Source organism: Chaetodon auriga, chromosome 20, assembly GCF_051107435.1.
Source record: "Chaetodon auriga isolate fChaAug3 chromosome 20, fChaAug3.hap1, whole genome shotgun sequence".
Classification (NCBI taxonomy): domain Eukaryota; kingdom Metazoa; phylum Chordata; class Actinopteri; order Chaetodontiformes; family Chaetodontidae; genus Chaetodon; species Chaetodon auriga.
The window spans coordinates 21,217,583-21,235,177 of NC_135093.1; the positions used below are offsets into that span (position 1 = coordinate 21,217,583).

At 42.6% G+C, this 17,595-nt stretch overlaps 2 protein-coding genes across 2 annotated transcripts in view; one reads left to right on the top strand and one right to left on the bottom strand.

The window, feature by feature from the left end:
• Nucleotides 1–17,595, top strand: part of LOC143338634 (AT-rich interactive domain-containing protein 5B-like) — a 35,544-nt gene that overhangs the window by 7,665 nt on the left and 10,284 nt on the right. Inside the window, exons 3-4 of the mRNA XM_076759178.1 lie at nucleotides 6,638–6,866; nucleotides 14,874–15,104. Of these exons, the coding sequence (XP_076615293.1) occupies nucleotides 6,638–6,866; nucleotides 14,874–15,104 (460 nt within the window). The remainder of the gene's footprint in view (nucleotides 1–6,637; nucleotides 6,867–14,873; nucleotides 15,105–17,595) is intronic.
• Nucleotides 16,700–17,497, bottom strand: LOC143338637 (high choriolytic enzyme 1-like). The gene has a single exon (XM_076759183.1). It carries the CDS (start codon nucleotides 17,495–17,497, stop codon nucleotides 16,700–16,702), a length of 798 nt encoding a protein of 265 aa, XP_076615298.1.

Here is a 17,595-nt window from a genome sequence, read left to right on the forward strand (position 1 = left end):
TTTTGAGTCGTTGTTATGTTGTGCATTAAATCTGTGATTAATTAAGGTAGGTAGATACAACCTCTTTTTCATCCACAATAATATGAATTGATTTGAAGATAATGGTTGACCCACAGACATTTCAGTCGTGGAGCTGACTTCTTTTCCTGAATAATAATAGGCAAATTCTGGAAGAAGAAATGTATCTGTTTCCATCACGTCATGGATTCAGGACCTCCCAAGTGTGTTTCACTCCTTACCAATGTGTGTGTTTCACACCTGCAGAGGTGTGAAAAACGCACACAACTGTGGTTCCAGGCCTGTGCATGTCAGGGACCAAGTTCCCTCTTTGATGGTGCATTGGATGCATGGATGCTCAGGTTAAAACATGCCACTTCTGACAGCTCCGAGGAGCACTCTCTGCTGCACTTCCACCACTGACAGATGCTCTCTGACTCTGAGTTGTTAAAGTCTCAGGGAAAAAAAAAACAGAAAAAACTTTTGTCTAATCTTTCATCCCATCCTGTTCATTTAGCAAAAACTTGCAGCATTCCTTTAACAATCAATCTTTAACAATTTTGACACCTGGAACAAAGCATAGCACCTTAACATCAATACATTTATACCTTTTGTCCACTTTAGAAATTTTATTTTAAACCTCCCAACCTCCACTCATAATTGTTTTACATAAGTGTAATTTATTTGACATTTTAACTATCCTAATTGCATTTTTTAACATAACTTTATTTTATTTCATATCTAAATTATCCTAATTTGTATAGCAAATAATTTCCCCTGATTCGAAAGTGTTAATGGATTTTTTTTTTTTTTAATAATGGTATGGCCTTTCTCTGTCAGTATATATCTTTGTTGTTGTTGTTATTGTTGTTTTCCCTTTCCTTGTTTGTGTAATTGACTCAATGTCATTGCAAATGAGGATGGCCCCTCAATGATCTCTCGAGTATAAATAAGGGTTGAATGAATGAATGAACGATGTAAGGAAAAGACAAATGAGGGAAATGTGTATACAATTAAAGGACTTGGCATATATTCAGTGCTGATGTACCTGATGTGCTTAATCCCAACTGTAAACTGCTTCTTCACCAAGAAGAAAAAGGTGTGATGAGTACCAGAGCAGTTTGAGCCATTGAATAATGAAGAGATGTGAGCAATGACTCAGAAGTCTGGTACCAGCCTACACTATGTATTAAAACTCAAATTGCTTTCGTACTTGGATAATTGCAAATGATTACAATTGTGCTTTCCACATCATGTTTTGGTTGCCATTGTGACTTACTGATACATTTTATTATTGGCTGTGTTCACAAAAAAAGGAGTACTTCCTGGGAATTGTAAAGGCCTTCTTCACAGGGGCACATTCATACCAACACACAGAATTAAATGTGCAAGAAGTGTGTGTGTGTGTGTGTGTGTGTGTGTGTGTGTGTGTGTGTGTGTGCATGCGTGCCTGTGTGTGTGTGTGTGGCTATGTCGTACTCACATTGTGGGCACATAAATCTATTTACTGAGTCACATTGTCCCCATGATGTAAATCACTAAATTCTAGGGTAAAAACTTGGGTTAAGGTTAGGGTGAGGGTCAGGGTTAGTAGGGTTAGTAAGTAGTGGTTATGGTTATACTAAGTCTCCAGGAAGTGATTGTAAGTCTATGTAATAGACTCCAAAAGTGTGTGTGTGTGTGTGTGTGTGTGTGTGTGTGTGTCTGTGTGTCTGTGTGTGTGCATGTAAAGTAAATGTAGTTAGATAATAAAAGATACTCTCTCCATGTTTCCAGAGGGCATATTTGTTTTAATCCAGGTGATGTAACCTCTGATCAGGCTACGCTTTGGAGAGGTAGAGGAGTGGCAGATGAGTAGAACTTCCACTTCCAGTAGTTCCACGTTCACCTCTTTTCAAGGCAAGCTTGTTGCCATGACAACAGCAAAAATTAGATTTCAAACAACAAACAAAACATGGATAACAGAGAAAACAAAGACTAAGAATTGTATTGATATACATACTTGTATAGAATTTGATTAAATTGTCCTACTCGGTGTAGTTCGTTTTAATAGCTCCATTATTCACTTTTACATGTGAAATCTCTATAAAGAAACATCACCATCCCAAAGTATTAACCAAACATAATGTAGTACTAGAGTAGTCCTAATGTTGACTGTGTATGAGCATATAGACACACACCACACACACCACTCACTCTAGAGCCAGCCTTACATCTTGGCCAGGCTCCAGTCTTTGCCTCATTGCCTCATCATGTTAATAAATCATGTGTTTATCTGGCAAAGCAGTCCAGGTGTTCCAAATGATCAAGGCCCTGTATGATAGCGAAGCACCCTGCTAGGCAGGCGGACTGCAGATACATAATGCAACAAGGTCACTCAATGCTCCATTGGAAAATAAAGCTGATTGGTAATTTGGTCTGTCAGCACCCTTGAAGCAAAACAAAACAGAAAGCAGGAAAAGATGGATTTCATATACTGTGTCTGTGTATATTACATTAGTGGTATATGTAACATTACTTGATGAAATGTAATAACATTCTAAAGTGATCTTTATTGATAAAAGCTACATAATTACAGAGTTATGACAATGATGACAGAAAATAAAGCCTCACTAAGTAAAGTCATGTCTGCCTATATTTGATATCAGGTGACAACCACTAAGGATGCTGCTCTGCACTAGCTACTACTAACTACTACTAACGTTAATGTTAACTTCCCAGACCAGGGGTCTCAAACTCAACTTACCTGGGGGCCGCTGAAGGTACAGTCTGGGTCAGGCTGGGCTGCATCAGGTATTCCAGAAAAAAGGGTTTCAAGTATTCAAAAAAAAAATGAGCACAACTGATCCAATGTTCTCAATCTTTAATATTAATCTTTCTTCTGAACATGAACAGTTCCTCTGAATTTGAACTTTCCTTTCTGAACATGAGCAGTTCTTCATGAACTGTCCTTCTGAACATGAACTTTGCTTCTTAACATGAAAGGTTCTTCAAAACATAGGCTTCTCTTACCTACTCCTTGCTGCCAGAGACCTGGCAGCGCTTCCTCTCACAAAGCTGAGACACATTTGGCTTGAGGGAGGAAACAGTTGAAACCCTCAGTATGGCTTGAAGATGCTCATCAGTATGTCTGGACCTGTACTTTGACTTATTGAAGTTCATGGTGGAGAAGAGCTTTTCATGTAGATATGTGCTCCCAAAGAGGCACATGGTCCGTTCGAACATCCTGGACAGCTCAGGGAAGGTGCATGGCAGTTCTCTCAAAGATTGTCCAAGCTTGCCTGTGTTTTCACTCACCTCCCTGAACTTGGCTTTGAGTTCAAATTTGCATTGAAGGTCAATGAGCTCCATTTGAAGTAAAGTACAGCATCTTGTACATCGAAGGAGAAGAAGTCAGCAAAATTTTGAAAAGTGGCTCTTGAAGTCTGCAAACCTGTGGTCAAATTCCTCCTGTAGTTTCACAATTTCAACAATACTTCTCTCAATACATCTCTTCTCATATGGGTTTTCCATACCCATATGACAATCACATTGTCATAGGCAGCACTGACAAGCTGTCCCCGGCCTTGTAACTTCTTGTTCAGTACATTCAGCTCCTGTGTGATGTCAATAAGAATAGCTAAATCCATAAGCCATTTGGGATCACTTAACATGGGGGGCTCTATTTTCGCTTCCGCTGCTGGAGCGGTGGAGGCGCGGCGCGAAGTCAGGTCCACTCCGCCAATGGGCCGTGGCGGCGCAGACTTTGGTATTTTAATGCACTGCGCTGCGGTTGCAACTACTCCCCCTTCTCATCTCAGTCCCACCCAGCGGTGCAACTCAGAAGGAGGGAGGGGAGAAGGCGTGGATTGGGTTTCACACAGCCGATCCAATCTTCACCAATCACACCTTTAAAAACGCCGCTGGCGAGGTGCATGGCAAGTTTTGAGGATGACTGAGCCCGCGCAGGAAACTGTCCGACGCCCAGACTTCTCCCAGGAGGAGACTGACGTTCTGGTCTGGGAGGTCCAGGCTCACAGTGGCCGTATCTATGTACCTGTGTACATTCGGTCAGGTTGAGTGACCATTACGCATGCCAAATGCGCTAGTGATGTAGTAAGATGAGATACTGATCAAAATATATAAATTTAGGTCTGACTGTATGTGCTGACTCAGATAGTTGCATTGAATCGTGGCTGCTGCTAATTATTGATCGCTGTGAAATGCCAGACACTGTGGAAACCTGCCTGTGAGGTATTGGTGACGTGGGCACACAACAGAAAATCCACTTGCCCAGCAGCACGCCACTGGCGCACAGAGTTGACCAGGTCTGGGGTGGCAAGCTCTCAGCGCACTTTTACGCCACCGACGTGGACCGACATGGACCAAACATCCAAATCCATCGGCTGATCCTGCCGACACCTCCCCCTACTGCGCCGCAACGCCCATCCTGGTGTATCTCTGTGCACCTCGGTTTACCAAAATACCAAGTGCGCCGCGCGCCCGCCTGCACTGCACTGCGCGGGGTGCACACCCTGTGCCCCGCCAGCGGCGGGGACGAAAATTGAGCCGGGGAACATCCATTCCATCCTTCTCCGTGAAGGCTTCTGCTCTCAACTCAAAAAACCTCTTCAAGATGTTTCCCCGACTGAACCAATGTACCTCGGTGAAGTAGAGCACATCCTCATATTCTGACCCTATTTCCTCCTAAAATTCACGGAGCTGTCGGTGCTTTAAGCCCCTGGATCTGATATGGTTGATGCATTTCACAACAACAGACATCACATTGTCAAACCTCAGGCACTTGCCGCAAAGGGCCTACTGATGGATAATGCAGTGCAGAACAATGGCCTCCTCCACATTCTCCTCCTCCAGTTTTCTTTGAACAAGTGCCACCAGTCCATTTTTCCTTCCTGTCATTAATGGCGCTCCGTCAGTTATTATATGACCACTTGCCCCTAAGTCTCTCCTCCAGACCTCCCTCTGCCCACTCAACTTGATTTGACTGTTGGACTCACTGTTTTTCCTGTTTTATGTTGAAGGTTTCCCTTATGTGTCACATTTTTCTTCACTTCCTGTCTACCTGTACTTTCCAGCCTGTGTGATTGTTTTCAATCCACAATTTGAAAAAGTCCTGTCTTGCAAAAGTTACGAAGGGCGTATTCAGATCAGGAAAGTCCTTTTGTTAGCCTTTGGTTCTTTGTTGAAAGCCCAAGAACGGTCTGAAGCAATCTTTAGTTCACAGTCAAAGTATTTATTAAGGTCACATATAAAGTAATACAGCGCTGGTCTCAGACTGACAGAGCTCAGAATGAGCCTAGTTGTCAGACAGAAGTTCACATTTATCATGTTGGGTTTGACCAACCCCAGTACAATAATCAGATATACATTACAGAATATAATTGGTCAAGGCGTGAATGCCATATCTAAACGCAATAGACATCACAACCAGAGAAGAGGAGACAAGACTGTCAACAACAAGAGTGCCACCAGTGAGAAGTGGCTCTCACCAGCCATATTATCCTTACGGCTCTAGGCTATGAAGGACATTCATGTAGGTTAAAGATCAGAGCATGAGAACACATGAAATGACCATAAAGGGCCTGATCATTACACTTTGGTCCGCTGTCTTTGGTTCGGACCAAAATACAATGTTTCTTTTTTGGTTTGGTGCAGTTCCTTTTCACTTTGCAATTTTCGCAAGAGCCCCAGAATTTGTCAACAAACCCACATGTGTGCAAAGATCGTTCAATCATTGGAAAAAACGGTCGGGGGCGGGGTAACACAGGAAAAAAAAAAGGGAGGGGGGGCGCCGGTGAAAACAAGCTATGGAGATTATGGAGATTCAGCATGTTGCACTCGTGCTTATATTGATTTGTTTCAGTTACAAATGTTTGTAGAACTATTGGAGCATCAGCGGCGTTTGGCACAACATCGATTTTATAGTGTGATGGTTAGCATTTTATAACATCGAAGACATTCGACTTTGGAGTTACCGTGCTAATCAAAATAGTATTTCCCATAATGCCCGCATAATGCCCGCAGCAAGGGGAGCCTGTTGCGTCCAAAGAGGCATATAATTTTTAGAACTAGGTCGGACCAATCGCGGTCGCTTTCACATATCAAGCAAACCGCACCAGGGTTTGTTTGGAAGTGAACCGAGACCACCTCTCCGACTGGGTCTTGGTCGGCTGTTTGGTCCGCACCAGAGTTCAATGATTTGTATTCACACCAGCCCAAAAGGTCCACACCAGCGATTTTTTTGGTTTGGTTTGAACAAAACAAGGCAGGTGTGAATATGCCCTAAAATACCAAAAAACAAAGTAAAAAGTTGCTATTAGTGGAGTATAATTATTACTGATGTATTAAATCTAAGTACAGTTTTATTGTTGTTTAATGCTGGTCAAGCGGGACCTAATTTTAACTCCTCTGTATATGCCTCATCCATAACCATGCATAATATTTTAAGGGAATGTTACATTTTGTGTGCATCTGTAAAGTTATTAATATAGTTAGTACAGCTAGTATATAGCTCTCAAATAAATGAGGTAGATGACTAAAAAGTACAATACTTCCCTCTGAAATCTAGTGGAATCTATCTCTATCTGACTTTGTCTATCACTGTATTGTTGAGATGTCTGTGTGTGTTTGTCTGCTGCAGGATGAGGTGATTGCACTGTCTGAGAAGGTTGTAGTTCGAGTGGAGGACCTGGTTAAATGGACAGTATGGGACCACCATGCCTGGAACAGAGGAATGAAAGCTTTACCCCTGGAGAGCAACACAGCAAACACAACCAGAAGCAGGATAGACTCTGTCCTCCTTTATCACAACTCAACTCTTAGCTGTGGCCCTCACTTCAAAGATGTCTCAAAGGAGAAAGCAGCTCTAGGTAAGAACTGATGTCTCACCTTTCTGTGTAGAGCTGTCTGACAGTATTGAAAAACCTATCACTGAAAACCTGTAAATATGATATTCCAATGGGGAAAAGCAAGAAGAAATGGTGTGTGCATAAGGCTTTGTTTTCCTAACAAAATTTTCAAATGTCCTTGAATGATTAAATGGAAGCCTTGTTATTCTATTCCTGCATGGAGATGAGGTGGGACAGTCAATAAGTGGAGACTTTGTGCTGTCAGCTGTTACATCAGACTGCTGTTGTGAAATCAATAGTCTCAGCAGGAGTCTGAGAGCACACAATTCTGGGTGACTCACTCTATGAATGTGAGCTTGTTAATATCTCTTCTATGTGGAAAAATTGTGTACTTTAATCTTATAATGTAAATAGAGGTTTGTTGGTGTGTCCACATGAGTAAAAGTTATCACACAACATTCTATTCTAGTATGAGATTAACATCTTTATGTCAAATTATTGATATAGCAGGAGACATTAAACATATTCACATTAAACAGCACTGCTTCCTACTGATGGAAACCTTTAAGAGTAGCATCATTAGACAAACTGTACTGAATGTTGTGTATATGGCTTGTTTGCAGTCTACTTTCTAAATACAGAGACTATGTACTTAACAACATAAACTCATAAATAATACATGAGCTCAAAGAAAGGGACATAAATGTGATGAATCTATCAAGCAGAAGCAAGCCTGATGCATCTTTGTTGTTTTGAAAATGTGTGGTGTTTGGCTTTGGTTGTCTCATTCATGTACTCATTAGTCAGCATGCAGGTTAGCACCGTCTACAGTATGAGTGCTTGCGAGCAATTTTTCATCCATAGCAGCTCAACAAAAAAGCTCCTAACTTGCTATTACAATTCTGTCTGCATAAGCCACCTTTTAAAATTGCAAAGGCAATTTAGGTTTGAGAGCGCCCTGAATTTTTGCACTTAAGAATAGATGCATTTTCTTTGTTTTCATGCATTCTACAGTCTTTTTTAAAATGGCAGTCAGTAGCCACCTGTTGGCTTTTTTCGCATCATGTTAAAACATGATGGCTGAGAAATGGAAAGGAAAATCAGACTTGTTCACATGTGCACAGTTGGACAGTGATTGAGATTTCTAAAACAGAACCATACAATCATGCCTATACGTGTTCATACAACCCTGATCCCAAAAACATTGGGATGCTGTGTAAACCATAGATATGACAGAATGTGATCATTTGCCAGTCCTTTGACATATTCTCAACAGTTTTGTAAATATATGCTTATTCTGAATTTGTTGCCAGTAACATGTTTCAAACAAGTTGGGACAGGAGCAACAAAAGACTGGGACAGGTAAACAGGTTCATTGGTAACAGGTTATAGTTTCATGATTGGGTATGAAAGGGGCATCCTGGAAAGGCTCAGTCGTTCACAAGCAAGGATCGAGAGAGGTTCACCACTTTGTGAACACATGATTGTATAAAGGATATCACTACTTGGGCTAAGGGACATTTTGTAAAACCGTTGTCAGTAAAAAGTTCATTTGCAAATGATTGCATTCTGTTTTTATTTACGTTTTACACAGCATCCCAACTCTTTGGAATCAGTGTTATAGTTTTAGCCTGTTTGGCGTGGTTTAAACAAACCCATTTGATTCAGTTTGTTTAGGCTGGTGTGAAATGTGTCTAGTGTTCTTTGACTTTATTTTTACATCATTAAACATAACACTTTGAGCTACAGTAGCCATTAGCATCAGCATCACACAGGTTGTGCTCAGGCACAGCAGCTGTGTAGTGGAAGAATTTTGGCAGTGCTTTCAGGCCATTACGTAGTTATGTAGTTATATGTATAAGTCAAAAGGGAATTGATGTGAGGCATAATTTATGCAAAGTGTGAGTGAAGCAAGTGGTGCTTGTTAGAATTTGATGTCATTTTTTGAGGCAAAAGAAGTTCATCTCTGTGGTGGTTTGTCTGCAGTATTTGACATGTGCTTTTTTGGAGCTAATACATATTTAAATTGCTTATTAAAGTCCTGATAAGACACTGCATTTTAGTGCAACTAGACTACGTCTTATTTCTCTTTTTGTGAATGATCTATCAAAGCATTCCTGCACACTCCATGCATTTAGTTTGGATGAAAAAATAAGACATTATTTTTTCTCTTTTTTCCTTTGTGTGTGTATATATTCACATTTATTTGCACATTTATTTTTATCTAATAACACTAAACAAAGACATTAAAGCATTTATGAATACAGTAAAAATAGTTGAATGAGGACGAGGAGATTATGCTTTCATGAAGCGATCATAGCTGACTTTCAGTTTCTGTGCTTTTGTAAGACTCAAATTTCATGTGTCTCCTCATTTGCATAATTGGATTCAGCATAATCCTTGTCTACTTTGTGGAGTTATTGTTAGATTTTAATTCTGTATACTGATTTTCAATTTTGGTGCACCACTGGCCAAACTTATTTAAAGAGCAACTTCATGCTAAATCTGCTCACCACAACAATGTTTGTTTGTCTCTAATGACTGAGACAAGACATACAAGGACAGCTAACAGCCTGGAGGACCTGGCCAGCCAGGATTCAAGAAATTGAAGAAAGTTTAAACTTGACTTACCTTAGATTGTAATCCAACACTTAACTTTTTATAGAATCAAATGGCACATAGATAATTATCACCACTACCTGCACTACCTGCCCAGAGGAAAAACAGTTAAGACAAACACAGTTAACCTGGGCAGCAGCAAATTTGGTGGCATTTTAGAATGGGTCCAAATTTCTGCCAGAGTTTTGAGGGCTATCACATTGGCTAATTAATTGTCTGAACAATCAGTAATCTGTTTGGGATAATTAATAATCTGATGATTGGTTGGATTTTTGGCAGGTCTTCTGTCTGCAGTTTGAGCAGTTCCAGGTTCCCTCAAGGCTGTTGTCAAAAGATCTGATATGAATTATAGTCAGCTTATGTTGATATGATTGGAGTAGTATTCTTACATGATGTAACTGTGGACTTGACCAAGACATTTGTGATAAAATGGAACTTCATTGCAGGACAGGCACCTTATTGTCTGTATCATCCAACCATCTACAGCTCCATATTTTGATTTTTTTCTGTCTTACTTTCTGTTCGTAACACTGCTGTGAAGATGTGGTAGTCCTGTTTGAAAAGGCTTTTTTGGAATTGTAAATGGACAATGAACATAAATATAATGAGGGCTTTCAAAATGTATGAGCACCTGTACACCTACACTGTGTCTCCCACTTTGATAAACTCTTTCCTCTTGACTCTACATATTCTGATGTACACTATGTAGCTGGCAACCTGGTATGTAGCTAAAACTGCTCTACTGTCAAGTGCAAAGTTAAATATGACTCAAACATAGAGATTGCTGAATCCAGAAAGTGTAAAAACACAAAAACAGCACCCCATTCCTCCTTCATGCCACAAAGCAATCCAAGAGTTTCCACACAAAATATCACCAATTAGCACACAATGTATAATACATTGTGGACGATAGCTTGTGGCTGGCACTCTTCTCAGCCATCAGTTGATACTGTCTCAAATATATTTATTGATATTAAAGACTGCACAAGACTTTTTAAACTTTATTTCTGCATGTAACAATAAACAGGGTGTTGCTGTAAAACAGCAGATGCTTAGCTGTCTGACCCTGTATAAATAAAAATTCAATAAACTTCTCTAAGCATCCATCTTTCATTAAATCAGAATCAGAATCAGAATCAGAAAAAGCTTTATTGCCAAGTGCGATTTTACACATACGAGGAATTTGTTGTGGTGAAATTGGTGTATGACACATCTACTAAAATAAGAGGACAAAATATAACAATTTAAATATATATACACGTCTGTTTTTTGTTGTTTGCTATTTTCCAAAAACACAGTCTGTATTTTCAGAAAGAAGTCCAAGTTGAGCGTTAATGTGACACATAGAGTTGTATTTATATCAATGTGACAAAATGAGTCCGAGGTGGAGTGTGAAGAGTGTCGGGGGGGGTTCTGGGCCTTGTTGATAAGGCTGACAGCAGATGGGAAAAAACTGTTCTTGTGGCATGAGGTTTTGGTCCTGATGGACCGCAGCCTCCTGCCAGAGGGGAGTGACTCAAAGAGTTTGTGTCCGGGGTGAGAGGGATCAGCCACAATCTTTTCTGCAGGTCCTGAAGAGATGGGAGATTGCAGCCAATCACCTTCTCTGCAGACCGAATGACACGCTGCAGTCTGCCCCTGTCCTTGGCGGTGGCAGCAGCGTACCAGACAGTGATGGAGGAGGTGAGGATGGACTCAATGATGGCTGTGTAGAAGTGCACCATCGTTGTCTTTGGCAGGCTGAATTTCTTCAGCTGCCATAGGAAGTACATCCTCTGCTGTGCTTTCCTGATGAGGGAGCTGATGTTCGGCTCCCACTTGAGGTCCTGGGAGATGATAGTTCCCAGGAAGCGGAAAGACTCCACAGTGTCAATGGTGGAGTCACAGGGGGTGATGGGGGCAGGTGAGGCTGAGTTCTTCCTGTTGTCCACAACCATCTCCACTGTCTTTAGAGCATTGAGCTCCAGGTTGTTCTGGTTGCACCAGGTCACCAGATGGTCAACCTCCCACCTGTAGGCGGACTCGTCGCCATCAGAGATGAGTTCGATGAGGGTGGTGTCGTCCGCAAACTTCAGGAGCTTGACAGACTGGTGACTGGAAGTGCAGCTGTTTGTGTACAGGGAGAAGAGCAGAGGAGAAAGAACACAGCCCTGGGGGGATCCGGTGCTGATGGTCTTAGCGTCGGAGACGTGTTTCCCCAGCTTCACGCACTGTTTCCTGTCAGACAGGAAGTCTGCAATCCACCTGCAAGTGGAGTCAGGCGCGCTCAGCTGGGAGAGCTTCTCCTGAAGCAGAGTTGGGATGATGGTGTTGAAGGCAGAGCTGAAATCCACAAACAGGATCCTAGCGTAGGTTCCTGCGGAGTCCAGGTGCTGAAGGATGAAGTGGAGGGCCAAGTTGACTGCATCGTCTACAGACCTGTTGGCTCTGTAGGCAAACTGCAGGAGGTCCAGGAGAGGGTCAGTGATGTCTCTGAGGTGTGAGAGCACAAGGCGCTCAAAGGACTTCATGATCACAGAGGTCAGGGCAACAGGTCTGAAGGTCTTTAAGGTGGGCATTGGTGGAGGTGACTGGAGCTGGAGCTGTTCAGAGGTGTCGTGGGGGATGGTTGCTGGACTGTCCCTTTGTCTTTCAAAGTGGCAGTAGAACTGGTTCAGGTCGTTGGCTAGGCGTCGATCGTTGATGGAGTGGGGGGCTTTAGGCTTGTAGTTGGTGATCTGCCTGAGCCCTTTCCAGACAGACGCAGAGTCGTTAGCTGAGAATTGGTGTTGGAGCTTCTCAGAATACAGTCGTTTAGCCTCTTTCACCGCTTTGCTAAACTTGTACTCTTTGTATCTGTCTTTGTCCCCACTCCTGAAGGCCTCTTCCTTTGCCAACTTTACCTGCCTGAGTTGGGCTGTGAACCAGGGTTTGTCATTGTTGTAACTCACCCTGGTGCGTGATGGAACACAGCAGTCCTCACAGAAGCTGATGTAGGACGTCACAGCCTCCGTGCACTCATCCAGACTGTTGGTAGCAGTCCTGAACACATCCCAGTCAGTAGAGTCCAAACACGCCTGGAGATCCTCCACAGCCTCGCTGGTCCACTTCCTTGATGTCCTCACTACAGGTTTGCAGAGCTTTAGTTTCTGCCTGTACGCAGGAATCAGGTGTACCATGAACTAAACTGTGAGGATATAAACATTCTATGTTACAATGCTAAATTTAACATGCTAAAAATCAGTAGTTAACATGCATTTTAAAATACTAGCTAGCTATTTCAAGTTAGTTTGCTAAAACCTGCAGTTTCTCATGTAAGTCACTCTAGATTTTCAAGAACAGTTAGTGTGTCAGCAGTATCAAGTTTGGCATCTCAAGTCATTAAAAGTGTGTTTACACATTCATTTTCAACATTGTCATGGAGTTAAAAAATGGGAGCAACTGACTGCCCCACCCAACCACAAACATGTTCTCAATCCTCTCACCTGCTTTGCAGTTGCCTGGACTTCCTCGCCCACTTCCTCACCTACAACTCATTCCATCATTAGTCACTCACTGTATTTACTGGTCTACTTCCTTTGTTCCTTATCAGATTGTTAAGTCATTACCATGTGCTTCACCACCCCTGACAGTACAATCTGGCCACAGTATGGATCCAGCTGACACTAGATCTCTCTTGGAGAAGCTCAAGGAGGTGTGCTCCATTCTTTAAAGATTATGCTTAGACTCTGAACATTCCATGGGCATTAAGTGCAGGTTATTTGCTTATGAAATGATGGAGAAAACAGTTTTATCAAGGCCCAGGCTTTTGTACTTTCCTTTCTCACGTGTGAGTATCCAATTCTGTAGAGCAGGTGAACTATGACTTTTTGCCAGGGGTTAGAAAGCTAATCAAATGATCACTCTCAGGACAAACTGGGCCTCTTACAGGTGAGTAATGTTTGATGTGTGCATTTTATGAATTCATTAATATTCTGCGGGTCGGATGAAGAGTTTTGTAGTGCTGGATCTGACCTGCAGGCCGCCAGTTGCCGATATGAGCTGGGTCCAGATTGGCTTGTCGGTCAGGATGCAGATCGAGGTCTAGATTTTGTGAAGCCCTACTCAGCCTCCGTACTGATAGCTTGCAGTCAGTTTACCAGTTAGCCAGGATGAAACCTGCCAGTTCCCCGCCTGATCCTGCCCTGGAGCCACCTTCAAGGAAGCCCTCTAGAAGGAAATGTGGCTGCTGCCTGCATCATCCCTCTCAGCTCCTCATCCTCACCGCTGTTCAGCTCTGTGGAGGTTTCATTGCTCAGCACCGCGGAGGTCCCGCTGCCCAGTGCCCCTGTCAATGTGTCTTCAGTCCCTGCGTTCCCCATCCTGCAGCAGCCAACTGATCCTGAGCTGCAGCAGTCAGCAGTTCCTGTGCTACAGCAATCCTCTGTTCCTGCTTCCTATGCTGCAACAATCTGCTGTTCTTGAGCAGAAGCTGTTACCTGTTCCTGTGCAGCACCAGTCTCCTTTTCCTGTGTTGCAGCAACCTGTTGAGCCTGAGCTGCAGTAATCACTGGTTCCTGTATTCCAGCAATCCTCAGTTCCTGTACTACAGCAGTCTTCTGTAAATGTACTTAAGCAGCATCCTGTTTCCCTGGCTACACCAGCTCACTTGGTAGTCTCTTAGCCACCGGCCTCTGGTCCTGCCAGCCCTGTCACCAGCCTCCAGCTGAGGTCTCTACACCCACACTTCTGCTGTCAGACTCCAGTCCTGATCTCCAGTCACATCGATACCTCCCCAGAGGTGTCCCGCCCTCACTTGGCAGCCTCAAAAGGGGTTCTACCTTTGCTACCGGCCTTCAGCCCAACCTTCAGAGTTTCCATCATCGCTGCCAGCCTCCAGCTCAACGTCCAGAGAGGTTCGATCTTTTGTCCAGTATTTGGAAAAGTCCTACCTTCACTGCCGGTCTATCCCATCTGCTCAGCTTCCGGGCTGACCTACAGGATGACCCTGACTGTATGGTCGTCCTCCTGCCCAACTTCCAGAACAGTTCTGCCCATCTGATCTGCCTCCTGGTTTCCTTCCAGGACATGGGTAGCCCATGTGTTGAAAGAGGGTAATCCAAGGAGTGCCAACCAATAGCATGGAGGCACCAGTTAACATTGATGTGATACCATAGTAAATTTCAATATATTAACTTTCTTTTAACATCTTAAGATGCCAGATTTGATGATGCAATAACTTGTTGTGTAAAGGTGGAAACATCTTGTGTTGTCAAGCACAAGAAACTACACAGCTGGTTTGAGTTAAAATATAACTTCTAACTACAGCTGTTATTTGAGCTGAATGCTAAAGTTGACATCAGTATGTACTGAGTATTACAGGACTGCTAGCATGGCTGTATGTTAAGTCTGATTCCTCTTCATGATGTCCCCTTCTGTCTCTTTATTTAGGTGAAGGCCTGGACCAGAAGCAGGTGCTGGTCCTGTCTTACCCCCGGTACTGCAGGTACCGTTCTGTTGTGGCCCGGCTGCATGAGCAGCCCAGATCCAAGCTGGCCATCCAGGTGGTTTTGGCGTTGGGTGGCATCGCAGTGCTGTCTGAAAACACACACATCCTGTACTGTCGAGACACATTTCACCACCCCACACTACTGCACAACAAGAGCATATGCAGTGAATTTGGTGAGCACGACATAATACAACACAGATACAGAAACAGTTGTAGATGCAAGCAAATATAGAATTTGAATGTCAACTATTTCAGTATGGATTACTTATGTAGGGTTTTACCAAAGTGTTGGAAAGCTGACATTGACATGAACTTAAACTGAAAATTTCAGTAGATTATAGCTTTAGTGAATTCTGTCAGCTCTTGATACTGACCCAGAAACAACTGATTCCAATTTTACTGTGGGGTTTCACATTTGAAAACATGCTCTGGAAAGTAAGAAGGGACTGAATAAGCCACATAAAAAAACAGTGGATTTGGTTTCATGTAACAGACCTCATATTGAAGTGATAGTGGGATATTCACAGCAATATCTCAAGAATTTCACTCCTGACCAATTCAGTTTTTAAATGGTTGCACACCATTCTTATAATTGATTCTAATAGCTTATACTTAAAATTTTTTAAGCAGATGAATTAGTGGCATAGAAATGGGATATTACAAGTACTACAATAAGTATGAGATGAGGAAATGGGATGTACTGAACTCTATTCAGTCAAGAATATTTCTATTTAACAAACCCTGAATAATGAGTGGAATTAACACTAACAAGGCCACTGGACTGAACACCAACAGAGTGTACACAGACAAAACAACAGACAAGTCCAAATTTGACCTGTCATCAAATTCCTCACAGGCTTCAAATTAATTAGCAACAACTAATATGACCTGCTACTGGCAACATTTGGATCCTTAGAGTCAGCTAAAAGTATCTCTAGATTGGATTGGATTAGCAGCAATTTGTCAGTTGGTCAAAATCAGTGTTAAGAATAATGCTATACAAGTTAGCATTATTGTAATTCCACTACTTCTGGCAAACACCAACACCATCCTGCTGTTTAACCAAGACAATTCAAGTGTAGCTCACAGTTAGGAATGCTAGCTGTTACTGCCCTCTATCGGTCAGGAGTATTAATAACTCCTCACTACAGTGATAACAGAACAATGACGGATAAAGTTTGACAGTTGTCTTGTCCCACACTGTGCCACAGCAACATTAGAATAATGGAGCTATGTGTGCATTAATAACATAATTGAAGCAGACATTTAAAAGTAAGGCAAAAGTTACATTCCACAGTAACTAATTACTTTTATATGCCGTAATTGGTAATGCAATTCAATCACTTTTGAGAGAAGTAATGTGGGAATTGAAAGAACTGACTTGCAACAGAATTAATTTCAGTGCAGTGAATAAAAAGTTATGGAGGGGAAGGAAGAAGTGAAGATAACAGAATCAAAAAGGAAACAGAAGGGAATGAAGACAAATAAATGCTGGTTGTTGACTTTATTTTTGACTGATATACATTAATTAATTTACATTAATTTTATCACACTTATTTTAGACATTGGAGGCTTCATTTTCTCTCTACCTTTGACATATATTCTATGGTCCGAACATTTTTGTCTCATGAACTGAAATCTTTAGCTGATTATGATCACAGGTTCTAGTAGCTTTTAATAAAGGATGTGTAAGTTGGAAAACGTTTCATTTGTTTTGCTGAATGATATGTATTAGTAGTATACTATGTATTAGTAGTAGGTATTGTTGTCAGCAGCCATAGAGAAGGTTGATCCTCATGACGTCCCAGTAGGACATGCCCTGCCTCTGGCCGATCTGGACATTGGGGTCAGGGATGGGGGTGATGGTGTCCCTGCCGTACTGGATAGAGAAGGCTGTTCTTCCGTAGTGCATGATGGAGGAGTAGTCGTAGGGAGTGTTCAGGTTGTTGGTAGCCTGCTTGTAGAAGTTGTAGGCCATCTGCTGGTTGATGTTCTCCCAGTTGATCCTGACATAGTTATCACGGTCGCTCCTGGTCTGCTCATGCTGGAAGCCCAGAGCGTGGTTAATCTCATGCTGGATGATGCCATGGTAGAGGCAACCCTGTCTGTTGAGGGAGAGGACCTGTCTGCCTCCCTCTTTGCCCAGGGAGGAGAAACATCCAGCTCTGTTCTCGATGCTGATGTAGTCATACTCGTTCTGATGGGGAACAAAGCGAATGCAGGTGCTGCTGTGGAAGGCCTGCATGGCATAGTCAATCTTCTGCCTTTCCCAACTAGTGAACTCATTACTAACTGTGAAGGGGATCATCACCAGGCCATTGGAAGCTTTCCTCCACAGGCAGTTATGGGACCAGCACATCATGGCATTTCTGGTTCTGGGAGCCAACAAGTCTCCTTCCAACAGGATTTCATTGGTGCCATTATTGGAGGTCAGAATCCTGGTGGTGATGTCGACAGTGTCATCCTCATCCACCTGGACCTCTGCTCCACTTCCTTCCTCCATGAGAGGATATGCCTGAGAGCGACTCAGCAGGAGCAGCAGCAGCAGGCTAACAGAGGGAGTCATCTTCAGCGTAGGTCTGGAGGCTGTGGAGCTTCTGAGAGCTGCTGTGGAGAGATTCCTTGAAGCCTGACATTTGACTCAGTTCAGTGCAGGCTCTTTAT